The sequence below is a fragment of the Melospiza georgiana genome, chromosome 3, assembly GCF_028018845.1.
Source record: "Melospiza georgiana isolate bMelGeo1 chromosome 3, bMelGeo1.pri, whole genome shotgun sequence".
NCBI lineage: Eukaryota > Metazoa > Chordata > Aves > Passeriformes > Passerellidae > Melospiza > Melospiza georgiana.
The window spans coordinates 54,990,098-55,010,790 of record NC_080432.1 but is presented as its reverse complement, the minus strand read 5'-3'; the positions used below and the strand labels follow the sequence as shown (position 1 = coordinate 55,010,790).

The 20,693-nt window shown below is 45.7% G+C and overlaps 1 protein-coding gene across 2 annotated transcripts; it reads right to left on the bottom strand.

Moving 5' to 3' along the window:
- Positions 1 to 1,654: 1,654 nt before the first annotated feature.
- On the bottom strand, positions 1,655 to 13,300 carry AGT (angiotensinogen). Of its 2 annotated transcripts, none has more exons than XM_058020819.1 (5): positions 13,235 to 13,300; positions 6,882 to 7,695; positions 4,345 to 4,609; positions 3,760 to 3,904; positions 1,655 to 3,308 (listed from the first exon to the last, which is right to left on the bottom strand). In XM_058020819.1, the coding sequence occupies exons 2-5, from the start codon at positions 7,666 to 7,668 to the stop codon at positions 3,117 to 3,119; spliced, it is 1,389 nt and encodes a 462-aa protein (XP_057876802.1). In that variant the 5' UTR covers positions 7,669 to 7,695; positions 13,235 to 13,300; the 3' UTR covers positions 1,655 to 3,116. The 2 variants fall into 2 exon arrangements, with proteins under 2 accessions (XP_057876802.1, XP_057876803.1); XM_058020820.1 differs by having other exon boundaries at positions 6,882 to 7,692; positions 13,235 to 13,291.
- Positions 13,301 to 20,693: the final 7,393 nt, after the last annotated feature.

The following is a 20,693-nucleotide window of genomic DNA, read 5'->3' as shown; positions in this document are numbered from 1 at the left end:
GTCACCAAAGCAGCAGATTCTGAGACCTGTACAGACTAGTGATTGAAAATAGAACAGTTTTGTTTGTATCCTCCAAAGCAGGGGAAAAGGATATAGTCTGTGTACCAAACCAAAAAGGCACAGAGAGATTGCTTACACTTGAGTTGCAAGTGATTTTCCACATCTTCCTGCAATAACAATGCTTTCTACTTGTCTTCATCAACTTTCTGAGAATTTAGGCTGAATTCTGTTCTTTTCCATTCCAGACCAGCTTTAATTTCAGGGCAGGAAATATCAGTGTGTAGCAAGTCAAAATTGCTGAATGGTCCTATGATTGCTTTAAATGTCTGTATCACTGGTTCTGTGTCAGTTCCCCATCTTTTATTGTTGTTCACTTGAATAGGATTGAATTTTCTTTCAGTGGAATAATGCATCAGTTAAGAATTTGTGTGATTCAACCATTGAAAGAAAGGTGTGAATTAACTTTGGTAAACTGAATTTTAGCATTTTCAAACACTGTGGATCATTGAGAAGATAATCTACCATGTAAGTGCTCAAATGGAGATGTCTTCTGCTACTATCCCTTAAGTAATTTTTGAAGTGCACTTCATGAGAATAATCCAGTTTTGATTTTCTGCCTTTTTCTTCTTCCATTCTAGAACCTTTAGAAAACTCACTATGCCTTTCTAAGCTTGGAAGGAATTTAGCTGGAAGAGGTTTTCTACAACATTGAGGAGAGAAAGAGCAGTGGTATGTCTTCCTCTAAAATGGTAACTGAGTTCTCAACTTGGTATGTTATACCAGAAGTGGACCAGACTGTTCTAACCTCATTGTCTAATGATAACTAGCATTATGTGTATTTGGCTGGACCACTCAAGGAATATTTGCTTTCTTTTTTCCATCAACCATTGTATTTTCTAGGTCAAACCAGGAGGGATGAGGAAGCAAAGTGCATAGATTTCTTAAAAGTTGTGGTTTTTATGCTGTCTCCGTAAATTTTCTGCTATGCTTAGGGATAAACTGTGCTGTCTGATGAAACCTAAAGAGCTCATCTTTGCCTTTGTTCTCTTTCTCCAAATCTCCCACTTTTAGAGTCTGAGTTCAGGTGCTCATTCACTAGATTATTAGGCTGTAAATTGCTTTTGGGATCTCAGTATGAGAGTCGTGTCTAGGATGCTTGGAATGTGCATCATGGTGTGCCTGACAGAGGAATTTGGTAAAATTGGAGGAGAGTGAAGAGTAAAAAATGCCATGAAATTTTACATGTAAAACTGATGTCAGAAACAAGTCTCAGGAGAGTATACATTGTGAGGTAGCTTATCTTGTTGGTGTTGTAGCATTTGCTCCAGCACTGCTTTCTTTGCAGTCCTTACTCTGGTCAGTTTACTTTTAGTTCCTTGTCTCTGCCCTTTTCTTCTTCCTTTTCATCTCCAGGGTGTCAGTGGAGAGGTGCTCTCCACCACAACATTTCTTTTCTGAACAGTGTGTTTGATGGGTTTGTTTTGTTTTTCTGCCTGTAACCACTGAAGAGGGATATGGAGTTCCAGAGCATGTGGCCCCCATGTGTGAATAAAGGCATTTTCCCCTTAACTTTGTCAGTGTACCCAGAACTTATTTATGGACAAAATAAGCCAGAACTCATTTATGGAAAAAAGCCCAACTGAACTGCAGCAAAGAAACTTGGAAGTGAGTTTATTTACATCTTTCTACCTCTGCATGTTCATACTTAATCACTTCTGTATATAATACAAGTACAGTATTTAGATGTTAGAGCATCTGGAGTCCATACAGTATAAATGGATAAATACATGGATGCTGTATCCTAGCATTCTTGGGGGTTATTTTATTTATTTTCCATGAAGCTACAGGGATGTGTCACATATCCATATCACTGACACCAAGCTGCTGGCATTAGTGGATTTACTTAGACACAATTTGGGCCACTGTGGATGGTAATGAGCTGCTGTGCGCTGTAGGATACGTCTTGCATGATCTGCCAAAGAGATTTGCAGTTATTTTTAAGTGCCATTAGTGCTAACAATAAACCTAGAGATGAGAGGTGGAAATCCTTGTTCCAGGCTTTCCTTAGTACCAAGGTTTGTCTCCCAGTTCCTCACTTCAAAGAGTCATCTAATACTCTCATGTTTCACTTTAATGTTTCAAATTTTTATGACTGTTAAAGAGTTGGACTGGACTGCTGAAATAATTTTATTCACAAGTAGCAGCACCACATCCGCTATTTATACTAATATATATTATTGCCATTAAAGCTATTTTTAAAGAACATATGGTTTGGATATGTTAAAGTTTACAGAATTGGACTCTAACCAGTAATGTTTGCTACAAGGCTGTAAGAAATGCCTCACAGGTTATAAAGCAATCCAGTAAATGGAACTGTGTTGCAAAAGTAGACCTTGTGGGATCTTTTTCCTAAAAACATCAGAGATAATTCTGTCGGGCTCTGAGAATTTATCCATCACAGTTCATTAATACTACCAAACCCTATTTTTAGCATTTCCATAGAGTTAAGAAGTGAACACATCCATCTGGGCTGCAGAAAGAATGAACTTCCTCTAAGCATGTTTTTGCTTCCAAAGCAGAAAAATCTTGTCTCAGTGGGACAAGTGGAGCCTGCCTGTGCTGTTGGCAGCATTTTAGAGGGAAATGTTGCTGATGAAGCTAGAAATCCCTGTGGATAATCTTCAGTGTAATGTAAAAGGGAGTCTCTCTTGCAAAACTGACTATACAATTAAAAAAGCTTTTTAAAGAATGAATATGTCCTTTTCTATAGTAAATAAAAATACTATAGTAAAAGCTGCTTATCTGTTTTTTCAAGTTGATGCTTTGCATCGAAACACTGCCCTGCCCCACTGCATCCAAAAAGGGAACTAGGAGCAAAAGAGATAAAGTAAAATGGAAGCTGGAGGAAGGATGTGAGTCACCTCACATGAAACAGATGAACGAGGATGAAATGTTGCAAGGTGTTAGCTTTCAAAAAGCTGTATTTTGAACACTGACAGCTTCATCTCAAAGCTAAGTAGAGCACTCAACATCATCACTAAAATATCTGATGAATAAGAAAAAGGTGATGGGAAATGTGCATCATTCCACTCCTTTCTTATCCTCTGTGTTTGCATTTAATCCTCATGCAGAGGGTTTACTACTCTGCCAAGAAAAAGCATTGCCCTTGACTGCTTTTCAAAAACAGCAAAAAGGAATGGCTTATTCAGTGTTACATCCAGGTACTCCCCATCTTCCTTCTGTGCTGCAGGGTCTTCTGGCTGATCTGTTCCATCACTGGCCAGTTTGAAAAAGGCTTTATTTATTACCTGTAAGGAAAAACATATGAGTAACTCTGGAGTCATCAGAGCACAATCGTGATGGGACAAATGAGAGTCTGAGTAAATGATGAAACACATTGTATCCATAGATGTTTAAAAAAGATGTTGGGAGTACTTGTCCATAACGTGCAAAAGCTGGATAACTGCTCTTACATTGGGCTGGGCTGTCATGCTGTTACCCTTGTGTCATGGTTTGACCCCAGCCAGCAGCTGAGCTGCTCACTCATTCCTCCCACGACTTGCCAACAACTAAAACTCTTGTGTTATCAGCATTATTCTCCTACTAAATCAAAAACATAACACTGTATGTAATACTCAGTCCCCTACTAAGCATGTCCCCTACATGGCTCTGACTGCTTAGTTCTAGTTAAATTTATTCAGTTTAGGAGGCTGAAATGTGCAGGAAACCTTTTTTTAATGCCAGTGATGTGTACTGTACCTTTCCAACTGTTAGACTGGCATTGCTTATCTTACTGAAGTCTGCCCCCTTCCCCAGCAGTGCAGGCATTTTCATATCTGCAAGAAGCTCCTGTAGATCCGAGCTGTCTTCTAGTGTTAATGCTGGCAGCTTTAATTTAATTTCTCTGCAGAGAGAGGGAGAGAAAGAGGCAAGTGAGTGATTGTTCACTGTGAGAGCGTCGTGGTTGGGCAGTCCTGGGGCATGGGCATGTGAAGACAACTGCAACAAGTGCTCAGTGTGTGGGTACAAACACAGTGGGTGCCTCTTAATGTTTCCAAGTGTGAACTCACCCAGACTTCACCCAGGGTCTGCTGCTAAACCCCAGATGATCCCACTTCATGGGTGGGATGCTTGTTGCCTTGAAATACCCCCAGATAAAAAGCTGATCCCGTGAAGTGGAGCTCCTTTGAAGTGAGCCCCTGGCTGTGCAGGAGTTTCTCTTTGTGCACAGCAGTACAGCCTCCCTGGCAGCACCTGCCCCAGGTGAGGGGCAGGCCCGTGTGGCTCACCCCTTGCCATCCATGCCTTCCATGGGAGGGTGCCCAGCCCCAGCCCCTTCCCTACCTTGGGGCCAGGTGCTGGAGCCAGGCTGAGGTCTGCAAGCTCTCCTGGGACTCCAGGTGCTCCAGGTCGCTGCCACCGACGGGCTGCAGCAGCACCAGCAGCGCCGTCCGGCTGAGGGGAACCTCCACCGCAGAAAAAGCGCCGCTGGCGTCGGTTTGGTACCTGAATGTCCCCGTGATGGACAGCATAGGGACAAAAACCTTCGTGTCTGAATCCACCCAGAACTCCTGAGGCTCTTTGAGCGGGAAGGCTTGCTTAACATTCGCTGAAAAACAGATCAAGAAAACAGAAATTGATTCTTCTCTTCCTTCCCTCCTCCCCTCTGCCCCTTAGCTGGGCTTTTTCAGAACACCCTGTGCCTTAGAGAAGGACTGCATGTATAAAATCACATTTAGCTACTGCAGTCATATGTCTCCCCCTTTTAATCTGCCTTCTGGTGGCATCAAGCTCACAGCACAGGGGCCATGACCTCCAGGACTGTGACTAAAGCTGCTGTGTTTCTGTTGGCTTTGGGGCCTTTCCTGGGGACAGGAAAGTGTTTCTGCTTGCTTGGCTGCCTGCTTCCTCCCAAGCTGCCACATGGTCCCTAGGGGCTCACAGGCCTGTGCAGAGGGTCAGCTTGGTTTCCTCTCTGTCCCTCGAGTGCACTGATGGCATGTTTGGAAGCACATCCATCAGGGCCAGCCCGTGCTGCAGGAGCACTCTCAGGCAGCCAGGTGGGCTCAGGAGAGGGAAGGCAGCACAAGCTCTCCCTGAGGTCTCACCCTTCACCATCTTACAAACCAAAGCAGTGAGGAAGGTTGTAAGCACAGCACTGAGGTGTTGGTTGAGCCAAGGAGGTTAAAAAGGACATGCTCAAACACTAACTAGACCTTAAAATAAATTTCTTTCCCAGTTCACAACTATGAGAGGCCTTGCTCTCACCTTGCACTACTTCTGTGCAGCTTAGCATTTCGACTTGTTATCTGCTCACTCCCACAGATCAATGCTGTGCCCAGCTGGGCAGACAATCCTGTTCAACACTAAAGAAACTACGGCCCTCAGTGAAACTTGCAGCTGATGTTCTGCATTGAATTCTAAATGGCAGGCCCTGCTTGGCAGCAAGTCTGCAAATGTGAAGAAAACTGTGTGCAAGTGAACAGCACTTGAGACCACTGGAACATTTAGCTGCTGTTTTGTATGTATTTCTGTCACTTTATCAGTGCTATGGCTGCTAATAGCATCTCAGAGCTTTTGTAACATGTTTCAGAGAAAAAAAAGGTACTTTATCCTTTCTGCAGCTATAGGGACAGATGTGGAGTGTGGCAGCATCAGCTATCATGGATGCACCTTCACAACCAAATGGCAAACCAAACGCTAAACTGTTTATTAGAAGGTAATTGTTTGTGTAATTCATTTGTTCTTGAGCCAATTTTGTCCATCCCATGTGTGGGGACTGTAACATTTCAAATGCACCTTCTGAGAGAGAAGGTAGTAGAACTGACCCAGTGAGGCAAACCCTTGAACATGTGTTTCTAAGCTTATATAAATTACAAGTCTCCAATACAGAAGAAGAGGAAAAATGATTCTACTAAAGGAAACTGCTTTTGTCACCATGCCCAAGTGTGTAACACAATAACTTTTGTAGTATCATATCTATGCTAGATCTTACAATGAAGAGAAAGATGATGCCCACAGCTCACTGAGAGAATGACAGCAGCCATGAAAGGCAAAGAAAACCCGATATCCAGTTTTGAGGTGGGAAGATGGAGGCACAAAAAGGCTTCCTGAGCACCACAACTCCACCTTTAGCAGCAGAGCTCCACTCAGGAGCTTGGGGCTCACTGCAAGTGTTCTGAAATACATTCCTAAGTAGGCAAGCTGTCTGAAGTGTGCAGCTTTGATACTGCATTCAGTCAGGAGGATCTAGGAAAGCAGCTACACTCAGAAGAGGAGGCTCAGTTGTAGTGCAGGGGGATTTCTGGGACAGCAGCACAGAATGACCCTTGGCAATGAAGGGATTGCCTCATTCTAAGTTTGTATAAGTGCCCTGCTTCCGTAACTGATGTTCAGGTGCTTCCTGAGCCAGATGTTGCCTCCAGGCTTCTGTGTTTAATAGCCACTAGAGGAGTCATGTCCATTGTACTTTTTAACCTTTTTTGTATCTGTACCTCTGCCCTACATCCCCCAGTTCCTTTGGCTTTCTTTAAAGCTACACCCTGATCAATCTTGCTGGAGGCCCCTCATGACTTTCAGCCCCTTTGCAGCAAGAAATGCTGCACAAGTCTTTCTTATGCACCTTTCCACACCTTTCCTGAACAAGGAGAATTTCTTGGAGGCCATCTGCCTCCTCCTCACTCCCCGTCACCCTTGCTGGCTCATGGCAGAGCGCAGGCAGGATCCCTGGCACAGTGGTGGGGAGCAGAGGTCCAGCCTTTCTTCTGAGCCCTTCCCTTTCCCCACGGGCCAGGCCTGACCTTGTTCCTTCCCAGGAGCAGGGTTTGTGTCCTGCTGTCCTTCCCCAGCCTGTTCCCCAGAGGAGCAGTTCTGCCTCGTACCTGCCAGGCGGGCGTCCACGGCAAAGAGCAGCTGGGCGGATGGGTCCACGTCTGCCAGCAAGGCCTCGCTCTGGCCCTCGCCCTTGGCCTCCACAAAGGCATTGATTTGTTTCACTGCCTCGCCTGGATTGGCAAAGTCAACAGCTCGGGCGTAGAATGCATCAGCACTGGGCAGCAAGCGCTCCATGAACAGCTGGAAGAGGGCTATGCCAGGGGCACAGAACAAGCTCAGTGTCTTGGAAAAGAGCAGCTCCTCGTCCCCGCTCTTCACAAGCCTCTCGATCGTCCTCAGGCTGGAGAGGAAATTGCTTCCGACTGCCGTGGAAGTGCAGTCAGGGTTTCCAGAGGGGGGGACAAATCCCAGCAAACTCTGCAAATCAAGTGCTGTCTGGTTTGAGGCCCCCAGGTAGAATGACACCAAGGAGCTGTAGAGGCTGGTTGGGGACAGGAGCACATTTTGGCCCCTCTGCACTTCCTGCAGCGCGCTGTAAAACCGCATGCCCAGGACGTACACCAAGTCACTCAGGTAGCTCCGCTCCTTCTCCCCCCAGGTGCTGAGGCTTGGGGCTTCCAACTCGTTGTCATTCACGCCACCTTCATATTCGGGTGTGGTTTGGGACTCAATGGAGACAGGGACAACAGTCTTTCCCTCCTGAACCAATTTTTCCAGCTTTTCACAGTCACTCTCATTGAAAGAAAACAAATTGAAAGGGTGGACGTAGACCCGGTCACACGTCACCAGAGTAAGGCAAGCCAACAAGCAGAGAAGATCCGCTACCAGATTCATGTTGGAAAATTGCCTCCACCGTGTCTGCTGAAAGGAAAAATTAGGAGGAAAGGAGAGTGGTCAGTCTGTTTCAAGTACAGTTTCTCTTAATCACAGGGTGAGGTGCTAGTGCTGTGTTGGAGTTACAAAGGTGGAGATTTTAGTATTTAGTGGTGTTTGGTCTGACTCTGCCGCCAGAAAGCCTCGGATGAGACAGACACCAGTTTCAATGGCAGCAGGTGGGAAATGGGGGCACAGATGTGACTCCATTACCCACTGCAGTACTCTAAGGATTTATCATGGGAATGGTAGTGGATGCTGGTTATGCCCCAAACTAGAGCATGCTATTTCTGCAAAGCCTTGTTTGGCAACAAATGCAACAACATTTGTTCTGGGAGCTGGTCAGAGCCATCTCAGCAAACTGCTGCACTGAGCCTTGCTGACACACAGACAGGCTAAGCAATGTGCCTGCTGTTGTGCAGGGAGTAGGTTTGGAAACCAGTTCTCTTAAGGTCCAAACACAGAATGTATGTCTGGTCAGTAATGGATGTCTAGTCAGCAAAATACTTGGCACTAGCTGAGCACGTTATGTTTTCATAGCCCAGTGCAAACATTCATTCTAGCTTTGAGGCAAACACACTCCAGGCTCCCTTATACAAATGTGCTCACACTGAAAACATTTTTCATTGCACCTTCTCTGTCTGAATACAGAGTTAGAACGGCTAGGCTGAGTTTTACTCAGCTGTGCAGGCAGTCTTCTCCTGAGGTAAAAGACCACTTGCTGCTCTTGTTTTTCCTGACAAGAAGCAGAGAATTTTACTTTATGTGGATGTCACTGGGTTTTAGCACAAAGAATGCAATGGCATTGAGAATGTCATGGACATACACACACACACAGAGACAAATTATACCCACTGACAAATTTTATATTTTTAGGATTCTCTCTTATATCAAACTTTTTTGGTAACTAATAGCTCTGCTGCACCTTTCTTGGATTTCTAATATATGACTGTTTATCTGTGTATTTGAAATCCACGTTGAAATGTGTTGAAAATTATGCATCTGTAACACATATCATCAGCCAAAATGCTGTTTTTCAGAGCTGTATTTTTATTTTAGTAGTAATTCCTTGTTTATTGTACCTTTGTTCACCCTCTTTCATCCGTTTCAAGTTCTGCAGAGCTCATTGGATGGGCAAAATGCTATCAGCCTTGCCTGTACCCAAGCCCTACTCTCTGCTTTCTTCCTCCAAGGCTTTTTGAGTCACACCAGTCCGTCAGGTATTGTAATTCTGGTAGCCTGAGCCTTTTGAGAGGACAGAGCATTGTCTGTCTCACCAACACTTTACACAGGGTGAAAGTGCTTGTGTTTAAATCCAGCTATTCAAGACCTGGTCCCTTCCCAGCCTAATTCACAATGTATAACCATATTCTTTCCCCTGAGGAGTCCCCAAGTATTTCCTGCCTAATGATATCCCAGTTTGTAGTACCACCACTCTGCAAAAACTGAGATGTGCTTGGTAACTAGACATACCTTGCCAAGTATGTCTGCCTGCTAACATGGATATCTCCATTCCCAGGCTGCAGGCTCCTATCTAACAGCTGGGTTTGCAAATGAAGTTTATGTTCTTGTGATGGTCACTCAGGTTGTCTGTCTTCCTACTGAATGCCAGGCCTGAAATTATTTAGTCCCCAGAGGCATGCAGAGGAGGATCTGTTGTAGATTTCTGTCCCTGTGCCTTCACTCAAGGATTGTTCTTCCCCATTATCTCCCACCTCATCCTCTGAATTACTGTATGGGCAGCACAGCCGTGCTGCTGTCCCCTCTGCTCCTGGCTCTTCTTCACCTCCCCAACCCCACTGGTAGGATGTGACATGCATGACAGAGCATATTCACTGCTTGGGACTGACTAAAAAATTATCTTGGAAAGTGTCTTCCCAGCTTCACTTGCACAGTTAGCCCAGCTACTCTGCTAGTGGATTTCTAGACTCCTCAATGTATTTTTTTCACATTGACATGCTCAGGAAAATGAACCAAAAAGCCACAAATTAGAAGGAATTCCCTTCCCACAGTGTTCTCTCCATCATACAATTCTTCAGAGGCATTACTTAATCTTTCCTGCACAGCAGGGAGGGTGACCCTGTGCCACCCAGGCAGGCTGTGCCATTAGGCACCGTTGGCACCCAGTGGTCACTTCTCTCTGGCATGCCTGAGCTCCCAGCTCTGTTCAGCTTTTGTTCCATGAGCAGAACAAGAGGAGCAGCTCTCACTGCCAAGCACTTACCCTAAGCCCCATCTGTGGAAAGTCAGCGTGGTTTGTTTGGCTAAAGAAGAGAGCCCCAAGCTCTTTGGGAAAGCATCAACACCTGAGCTGGAGAAGCAGCATTCAAAGCAAATGCAGTAAGAGCGGGTACTCGCCTCTGTCCTGGGGGTGTCGCCCCTTTGCTGCCCCTCCAAGCTGCTGTCCCTCGGGCGAGCTCCTCACACACCTCTCCCCCGGGGCGGTGGGGCTGCGGTGGAATTCTGCCCTTTCTGGGCGGCTGCTGCGGGCATTGCGCAAAGCTGCTTTACATCACAGCCCGGGGCTGACAGAACTTACCCCGGGCCAATGAGACCTGAGCCCCGCTCAACACCGGCTGCATAGAAAGTTCCAGGGAGGGATGGATACACAACCTTTAGCCAGACCCAGCACACCTGTGTAGCCTGCAGTTACACATTTACCAAGGCAGACACAGGCCTTTTTGCTACACAGAATAACTGATCATAGGAAAGACCTCATTTTTGCCAGACTGAAAGGAATGCAGATTTCTTTGTGCTTATATTTGTTGTACAGTTGGATTTTTGGATTTGTTGCACAGTGATCAGATTTTTGACTTCACAGATAAATTGCCTTTAATCTCTACTTGCAGCCTGGGGACCCACCAGTATGTGAGACATGTATGCTACTGCAGAATAAAGTGATTAAGCTCTCAATTTTTACCCCTTCTTTTCCTCTTGAACTGTTCAGAATGTCAAGGCTTTGTTCTTTCTCCTCTTGAACAAGAAGTGTTGAAATGGAGAAGATGAAAACCCGATAGGGGAGATGGCCAGAGCTGGATCACAAAGACTTCATCCATCCCAGTGTCAGCCTCTCAAGTCTTGTTTGGGAAAAGGGGTTGGGATTTGCAGATCTTTGTGCTGCTTTTGAAACAATCTTTCAATTTTGATGTGCCCCTTCTTCCTATTTAAGCACGTAAACAGTGAATCAAGGTAGGGATAAATGCAATTGGTTAGACTGGGTCATGTTCAGTGCCCTTTATTCTTAGTAATTAAAATCCCATGGCTCTAACAGGACTAGGGCTGATTTATCATCTGTGCTTTGATTTTAGAGAGCCAGTCAGGCATGATTTGGACTGCAGTACCCAGCTGCATGTTGAGAGGGGGATGTTGTGCCTGGGCAGCTGGAGCTGGTAGAGATGAAGGTGGAGACAGGGACAGCTGAGTCCTGCCAGCCCAAGGGCTGTATGCCAAGTGCCTAACGCCAAAGAGATGAGAAATTTCTGTCTCTGCAGTCCTGCTTTTCATTTAAACAATCTGATTACCTTCACTATAATGAAGGCCAAAAGTGGTTCTGAGCCCAGGCTTGTATAACATGCACTGAAGGCTTAAACAAACAGCTTGAAACATTCAAGGTGTTTTGTCCTCTTGCTGCCTGAACATCTCAGGTGAGGAAGCATCTGCCCACAGCACAATTCCTAAGCATTTGTACCATCTCCAGACAGCTTCTAGCTGAGTAAAGAATACAGGCAAAGGGAGGAGGATGAAAAATGCATATTGCTCAGCTAAATGCTAAGAGATCAAGTTAGGTTTCAGGTCCCCCTTCTTTTCCCTCCACCCTGGAGACTCCTTCCCACAGGCAGAGCAGGGGAGCCAGCTGGTCCCTCAGAGGCCAGTGGGCTGCAGGTGGGATGTGAGCACTGCCCAAATTTGTATCTCCTGCACACCCCCCATGTGGGTCCCCCTGAGGCACTAAGCCAGCACCAGCAGAGCACACAAATGGCCAGACCATGCTGAGCCTATGAGCTAGAGCTGGTCTGCTGCATCCCTCTAGATGAGGCTGGAGCACAGGTAAAAAGAAAACCCATCCCAGTACTCTCTCTATCGAGGACACACAAACGAAAGATGTTTCATGGAAGGGCACCTTGTATTCCATAAAACTCTGAAAAGTATCCTTATTAAAAATAATTACTAGCTTTGGCTAATATGCTACAAGTGATGTTAATAACTTACAGTACAGCTGTCAGACTTACATGTTTGCTGTGGACAATAAACACTGAAAATGGAAATCACAAGCCCCCTCACCCACTGTACTTTTTTTCCTTAGATCATTCTGCCTTTCTTTGTTCTGTAGCATCCAGACAATGTTGTTGTTTGGCTATCTCCTGCTTCCAGCTCCCCTGAAGGTCATGACCAAGCCATGCTGCAGCTGTTGGTCTCCTTGTACTGTAAGTACCAGGCCTAAACAGGCAGCCCTGGCTGCAGGGGATGCTGCCCTGAAGAAGCAAAGGAGCAGGAGTCACCTAAACAACAAATCTAGCATGTGAGTCTGGGGGCTCTGCCACATAAAGAAAGTTCAGTTTAGTTGAATGTTCTTGGGGTTTCCAGCCAAGTTGATCCTTGGGTGTCTTTTGGTGTTTGTGCACTCAGCTCTATTGTTTTCTGTCAATAAAAAAATGGTCAGTGTCTCTGAGGAACACAGAAGTCTATCTTTTGCCCCCCACCCTTGCCCCCACATCAGTAAAGTAATCCCATTAAAATACCCAGCTTTCTCCAGAAAAAGAAGTTTCACCAGGAAATGTTCAATGTGCTGTTTTCACCACAGTCCTCCTCTTGCTTTGGGCCACTGGGAATTGGGCTGGCCCCAGTAATGAGGAAGAACCTCTGATTTCACCATTTCACCTTCTGTTCATGCACTACTGCAAAGCTCAGATACAGCTCCCCCCCTCATTTGCCAGTCACTTGTGCTTGCTCACTCAATTAATATTTCCCTATTAAGATGCATCACACACCAGCACACTTCTTAGATCTTTGTCTTTTATCTTTTAACACATTCTTCTAAAGGAGAAGGTTTCAGATTACAAAGAACATATCCTGCCACACCTGCAACATGTTTTATCCTAGTAGTATTTAACTACATTTAGTCTTTAATTTTACTTCCGAGACATTTTTAAGCAGGAGTGCATGAGCATTATTCCATTTACTATATGTGGACTCTGTTGTCAGGCTTTTTTTGTTGGGTTGCCATGGTTTTAGGAATGGGAGTGTTCTTAAAGATAGAGCTTCGACTTTAAAAAGCAGAGTCTCTATCCTGCCCTTCAGGTCTGGCATCCAAGGATTTTGCCCCTCAAAGAGAGTGGTGCCAGAGAACTTGCACTGGGCCAAATTTGCGCAAAAAGCTTTCTGGCAGCAAGGAACCCAAGAAGGTGAAAGCAAGGCTGCTCTACAAGCATCCCCCACCCAAAAAAAGCCTGTGGCCCACACATTTTCTAATGAATTTCTCGCTGCAGCAGCCACAGCAAAGGCACAAAGAAACACAGAGCTCTCAAACCTGTTGTTCAGCGGTGAGGTGTGCGCTCTCCTTCTGCCCCGCTCTCGGATTTTGGAGGGGCACTCGGCTCCCCCTCTTATACCCACTCTTGCATAAGCTGGGCCCGCCCCCTCCCCCCCACCAGTGCCCTCATTTCTCTTCAAAACCTGCCTCTGTTTTTCCTGCTTGTTATTCATGGTAGCTGCTGAGAGGGAGCAAAGAGGGGTGGAAAAACACTGGTGCTGCAGTTATGGCATTCCTTGCAGCCATCCCAGGGATCAGATCTCCTGGTCAGCCTCACTGCTGTGAAGTGCTAATGTGGAAGCTCTCCCCTGCCCCACAAAAAAATTCTTGGTGATGGTGCTCCAGCACTTCTTCATGCAAATACTGCCCAAAAAGCTTCAGAAATTTAAACCCTGGCAAAAGAACACTAACCCTATAGACAGCAGCATGTAATCCAGCCTTGAATGGGAAAATGTTTTTGTCCAAGCTAAAGTTTTGACTGATCGACCAGGCAGCTCTTCTTTTGCAGAAGAACATTGTGTCTCCACTTTGTCAAAAAGTGTTTTCATTGATCTGAATTGTTCTGGGAAAAGCTGTATAAAATTCAGCACTTTGTGTGGAGACAATAGTAAATATTTTATTCTGTTTCATTCTGTTTGTTTTCCAGCTTTCCCGAATTTTGCTCCGAGACCTGAACTCAAAAGGGCCAGATGTACTCCTGTGATGATGCTCTTGTCTCCTGTGGGGCAGCAGACCTGGAGGAGGGATAATAAATTACTCTGCTCACAAGCTCAGACCACAGACCTTCACATGACATCTTCCTAACCTGAGTTGGCACGTCTGACATACATAGGAATTAATATATGCATGACTAATTAAGACATAATAGCATGTACATGGCATATATAACTCATTACTAAATTGGAGGGTTTCTCTTATTAAGCCTAAAAGCCTTGAGTGAGAAACAGGCCACAAACAGTTTGTTTATGCAGCCTGCAAGTTGACATGGTTAATAGTGAACATCTACATCCCATCAACATTCACAATGTTCCCTCTCTCAGTTTTGGTAAGGAAACACAGCCTGGAGTCTTAACAAGGGAAAGTCCTGGGAAAAGGACCAGGAGGAAAGGCAAAAGAGAATGCCTGTGTGGGAGCACCTGACAAAAGGAAGACTGGGGACTATTGCTTCATCAGCTGCTGCAGAGGTCACCCCAGGTGTGGCAGTCAGTTGTGGGGATGGAATGGAAGAATGATTGATTGTGAGACAGCCAGGAAAAAAGCTTTGTGGAGCAGTAGAGTGCCTACAGAGACCAAGACATTCCAATTAGGTAGAGAATCCACTGGTATGGGAAGTATAAAATGCTAAAGGTGAACAGAAAGTCTTGAATCACTCTTTTGTAATATTGCCAGAATCAGTGCATTTCCAGTAAAATTATCAGTCTGCAGATATAAAGGAGGAACCCTTTGGCATGCTGGAACTGTGGGAGACACTGCCACAGGATGCTGCAGAGACCAAAGGTCTTGGTACAAAGAGCAATTAAATGAATTAACAGAGGGTATGGCCATTGGCCTCTGCAGAACATAATGGTCCAGATGAGATTGCTAACTCGGGAAACCCCCAGACAGATAGCTGTCATGAATTTTGCTTGATCCAGCATCTCTCATGCTTCTCTCCAAGGGACTGTCTTCAACTTGCTGTGGAAATAGAGATGTCTGAGCGGAGGCCAGCTTATGCTGGCTCATTTTGCAGCACAGACTGAAAATACTCTTTCAGTAGTGCTACACTAAAGAAACAACACACTCAGCAAACCCGACCCTCAGCCTCACCATTGTTACTGTGCACTGAGCATTTAGGAACATGCTGATAACTCTTCAAAATCAACATAAACCATGGAAAATATTAATGATTTTCAAAAACTGTGGCTAGGCTCTTCATACTAATTAGCTGTGTTTCAGGTTTTTTCTCTTTTAATCAGGGTACATGCACAAACTGTGGCAGAGTTACTGCATTGGGGTCTAAAATGTTTCTCTGTCCCCTGCCACACCTATGGGCTCTGTTCTAACTTCGGCTGCAGACAGAGTATTTAGTGACTTTTTCCAGAGTGAATAAGTAGGAAAGGAGTACCACTCTGGAAAGTTTCTAAACTTTGGAAAACCAATTTTCCTCCCAGTCTGTGAGAATTGTGGCAAGCTGCCATGGGCCTGATTTTATTTATTTTTGCTGTCTCTAGTGGGGAAAGGGAGTGCAAAGTAATATTTTTTTAGCTGTTTTAATAAAACAGGAATAGGTTTGCATGTGATTTTTCCTGTGTTTTCTCTGTATGCCTGACCTCTGCCCCTCTCACTTTTCTGTGAAAGCTTCTGATGAGCATGAGAGATGTACTCAGCTTGCCCAATTTTTTGTGTAAAGAGGATTGCAAAAATGCTTTTCAATAATAACATTCAAAGTACAGATGATGAAAGAGAGGGATTATCCTGCTTCTGCCATGGGTTCTCACAGCAAGGAGCAATGGAAAACTTGGTAACTTGGCTCCCATAAACCCCAAGGATCACGTGTGCCGTTCCTGTGCTGGGGTGGAGGAAAACAGCGTGTCTGCCTGGAAGATGCCAAAATGCACATGATGAGTGGGCAGCCTGAGAGGTGACTCAGGTGGAAGGGCTGGTGTGGCACGGTGCTCCCTCTCCATGTGAGAGGTGCCCTGGCTGGGCCAGCTGCCTGGCATGCCCTCACCCTGGCAGTGCCACAGATCCTCCCTGCTGGAGGAGAGAGCATCACCATCTTGCCATCTCTTCCAGCTTCCCAGGGAAACTTGTATTAACACTGGTACAATCAGCCTAAAATTTCATTTGGTTTGTCACAGCTTGTGTTTGCATGGCCTGAGAGTAAAGACGGCTTCGAATTTTTGTAGCCCTATTTTTTTTATCTGTCCCAGTGAAAGTTGCAGTTTTCAGAATGGTCTGTGCACAGCTTGCACATGCACACAGAGGCATGACAGTGGGCCCACTCTGTGTGTGGGCAGAGGAAACCTCCTTTCCTGAGGATCTTAAAATACTTTTCAGTCTAACAGTTACATCAGCAACACATAATTGATTTGGGTCCTTTCCTCTGGCACAGGCTGTGCCTGTGAGGAGCAAGAGAAAATCCCAGACCAAAGCAGCCAGGACAGAGCAGCCTGTCCTGAGAGTGAAAGTGGGCACAAAAAGGTGACATGAATCACCTCCAGTCATGCAACAGGTTGGCACCATCTCAAGGACAAACAGCCAGGTTTCTCTACTCCCAGCCCAGTGTGTTTACCTTTTTGATCTCGCTCTATCTTCATACAGTCCTGTGGATAAGGCAGAGCAGCAGGGATGGCAGCACCAGCACAGCAAAATGCCTGCCTGAAAGAGCTGGTGCCAGCTTTGTTATCAGAAGTCTGGCAGATGCCTTTGTGTCAGGGAGGGATTTTCCATTGTGCCAATATTTGCCAGCTGGGTCAGCCACTGAGGTCTTCAAGCTATTACCCAAGTTGAACAAGGGAAGCAGCCAGGTGACCACTGTCTGGGAAATGCCACAAAATTCACTCCAAAAGCCTCCAGCACCAAACATCTGGCTGCCCTCAGTATTGCAAGTATGCTGCAATAAGATCAGTAGTGATTTACTCCCCGGGGATCTCCTAAGTGATATCTCTGGTGGCTGATCTTTTCTGCCACTACTGAGGTTTTGAAAGTCTGGTTGTAATTTTTGTACCCCAGCCAAATTGTCCACAGGGCACTATGAACAATAGTTGTTGTCTCCTAGAGAAAGACCTTTAGAAGATGGGATATCCATGCTGCCTGCACAAACTTAGGTTCCCCTTTATCTTTTGCCAAGCCTCTCTCAAAATACCTCCACCCTTCCTCCTGCTCCTCTGCCTGGACGGGCAAATAGTTGCAACCAGCAAGACTCCGCAATTTTGGACACTGTGTGGTGTTCCTCTGAGCAGACTGTCTGTGGTGGTCTCCTGCCTCACTCGAGGGCTGTTTCTAATGATATGCAGTTTGTGCAGTTCACTAGTGAGAAACAGACTGGCTCCTTCCTCACTGCAGGCATTATGGGACTCTTCCATCTTCTGGAGCTGCAGCAGCTCCCGCTCAGCAATTTTCAGTGCTCCAAACATAGTCTAAAGACCCTTTTGCGACCCGAGATGAGGGCAGGGCTGTCAGGTTGGCGTTAATTTGAGGGGTGCACAACTAATGAGTGTTTGGCTATGCTGGACTCTTCCCTTCCCTTCCCTTCCCTTCCCTTCCCTTCCCTTCCCTTCCCTTCCCTTCCCTTCCCTTCCCTTCCCTTCCCTTCCCTTCCCTTCCCTTCCCTTCCCTTCCCTTCCCTTCCCTTCCCTTCCCTTCCCTTCCCTTCCCTTCCCTTCCCTTCCCTTCCCTTCCCTTCCCTTCCCTTCCCTTCCCTTCCCTTCCCTTCCCTTCCCTTCCCTTCCCTTCCCTTCCCTTCCCTTCCCTTCCCTTCCCTTCCCTTCCCGTCTCCTTAGCCGAAGCTGCCGCCGTGCGGAGGCTCCGCCACATCGCCGCTCCCGGCGCGGCTGTCTCGGCCAGGGACATCTGGAAATGCTATTACCGTACTGCCTTTTGGTAAACCAGTAATTCTGGAAGCAAGAGGAGGGGAAAGTTAAATTTGTATTCGGTAATTTATTTTTTTTTCTACAGGAAATAATGAAAGAGCTCATAACTTAAAGTTTCTGGGGTTTCAATAGAGCGGCAAAAGTCAATCTCCAGGCAGATCACAACTTCTGCTCTTTTGTTTTTGCTGGATGTTTCTTAAGCAAAGGCTTACATGCTGCAGTTTTGGGTTCATTTTTATTTTTACTTTTCCTTCTTTTTCTACTTTTTCTGTTTTAACTGTAAAAACGTGAAATAACAATTCAGCTTACTGCTTGAGGGATAAATCAGAGCAACACTATTACTGAGCCCAGAATATTCATGATGAAAAAAGGATTAACATTGCCTTCTGGCAACATACCCTGATGAAAGCCTTTGAAAACCATAACTCCTGTCATTAAAAAAAAAAAAAAAAAAAAAAAGAGTGCTCTTGCAGCTATTCTGTTAGTCCCAGGAAAAGAGGAAAAGCTGAGGTCCCTTAGGGACTGCCTCTGACTCAGGGAGCTGAAGACATACTGCAACTTGGCTCCTCTCCCATACTGCCACTTGGTGTTTCACAGTCTTAAGAAAAAGAATAAAAATAATCTTAAAAGCCCTCTTTTGTTTGCAAAGCTGCCGCTCCCCCAAAGTGATGAATTAATGCAGCATTGTGTGCTTAGCTCTGACAAAAGCCTGGAACAACAGCTCAGAAAGCTGTGCTGTTTCGCTGGGTAAAGCACTTAGATGGCTGTCTAATGATGATATTTCAGCTGCCAGCACAGATAATGTTGTCCTTACTTACCCAAGCATACAAAAAGATGTTTCACATTTCTGGGTGTGTAAAAGGGGTGGCAGCCCATCAGAGGGGCCGAGCAAAAAGGGAGCATGCAGAGCAGAGCTGCCTCCTGGCACTGCAGTGCTGTCAGCGTCAGGGCAAGCTGGGCAAGGCGGGCTGTGGTGGGGGAGCCACCCATGGTGACAGCTCAGTGCCCCCTGCCCTCAGCCCTGCAGCGTGGCTGGGCCACACCAGCATCTCTCAGCCAGCCACAGCAGTGGGCAGTGACAGCAAAGCTCAGGTGGTGTGAGCACACATGAATCCTAAGACCACCTCTGAGACTGATGCCTCTTTAGGAGAAGCTACTGCTTTTGCACAGCACAGTGAAAGCAACCAGACTTCTTACATTCACTGTTATTTTAGGATCCTCCCTTGAATGAGATTTTGATATCCTGCAATTCCTCAAAGGTATTTCTTTTCTGCTTAATCTGCAAGATTTTTAAAGGGCACTTCTTAAACACCCTCCCTTTGATTTTCTGTACCCTTTTACTCATTGCTGTCTAGCCTTTTTCACTAGGTTGTCCACAACATTTTGTAGGGTTGTCCAGTCCTCAGATCAGAACCCCTAAAGCTGTCCTTTCTCATCTTCCTTCCCTCTGCTTCACTTCTGCCTGGAAATGAAGGAGAGGAGGATACTCCAGCCCCTCTGTAGCAAGCTATGTCTTCTCCAGAGAAAGTATTACTTTACTTCCAGAAGACAACACACATTTCCTTAAAAAAACAGCCCCAAGCTGGGCTTAATTTTAGCTGGTCTCTGCTGTTGTTGGAGCAATAGAAGATGTCCCCAGTTAGCAAAGATGTCTGCAGGAGCATATGTGAAGCCTGCCAGGCTACTGGGCAAAAGTCCATGCACTGCACTGAGGCAAAGTAATGGAAAGTATCAGAAACAGCGTGGTTTCATGTGACTGTGACTGTGGCATTTGGATTCAAATCAAGGCCAGGATCAGAGGATGCCAAGCAGTATGAAATGAGACTAATCTCAGAGACAGAACAAAGATGTTTTATGTAACTTCATACAGATCTGGAGGAGGAAGGACAGTTAGCTGCTGAGTTTCACAGGTGGTACCTCAGTCCATAAAACATCTCCCCTTAAACCTTTGCAAATATAAGGAGAACAATATAGAGACCTAGACAAAACCAGTTGTATCTCTCAAACACTGTCCTGGTTTAGGGAGACCTAAAGAGTCTGGAGTACAAAAATGAAATATTCTAGCCTAAACCAGTCCTTAGAGAAGGTCAGATGACATTAAAGGGGCTTAGCCAGCAGGTAACAAGCACTGGAGGACATGGGATCAGTCAGGCCAAAGGCTATGGATAAATCCTCCAATGTTAAACTGTTGACAGGGCAGGAAGTGTAATGACAACAGGGTTATGAAAGACTTTAAGTTGCTGTCATTTGAATAACCAACTTGATATCCTGAATGACCAGTCTACCTGATGTTAATGGGGAAAGAATTACATAAGTGTGACTCAGAAAAAGCACGTGCCAAATGCTGAACAGCAGAGGATGAAAGCCAGAGCTATAGCATGATACTAAGCAAGGAGGCCAAGAAATGGAAACCATAGTTTCCTACATCAAGCCTTTGTGTCACCTTCTATCCCATGAATTATGCTGGAAAGTGAATAAGGGTCTCTTCTAGAGAAAAAAATTACTCTATAAAAAAAAAAAATAAATTACTCTGTTCCTGTTAGCAGTAAGTGTGCCTGAGCCTCTGCTCTTGGCAGAGGATGCTCACCCTCTGCCAGAGCACTGCTTCTTCTGCACAATGCCCATCTGGCCCCCTCTCTTGGTGTCATGGCATGAGCAGTGTCTTGGCAGGAGGGCAGTGCCTGTGGGCAGCTGCAATTGCACTGGTGTTCACACTCCCTGAGTGCTTTGCTCCCATGGCTGAAGGTAATGGATAAAACTCCTTATGTCTCAGGAACAGGCACTGAATGATGGTACCCAGAGGAAAATGGTGCTCAGCTTGTGCATCACTCATGCTGTCATGCTGTCACCTTGAAATCTTGCCTGGTCATGTGGCTTGTAGA

Bases quoted from the DNA above. Each gene is read 5' to 3' on its own strand.
- AGT (XM_058020819.1), bottom strand. From the start codon at position 7,668: ATGAATCTGGTAGCGGATCTTCTCTGCTTGTTGGCTTGCCTTACTCTG. The intron at 4,610-6,881 runs GTACGAGGCAGA...TCTGTTTTTCAG, and splicing joins CGTGGACGCCCGCCTGGCAG to CGAATGTTAAGCAAGCCTTC. The intron at 3,309-3,759 runs GTACAGTACACA...TTTTCCTTACAG, and splicing joins CCAGTCTAACAGTTGGAAAG to GTAATAAATAAAGCCTTTTT.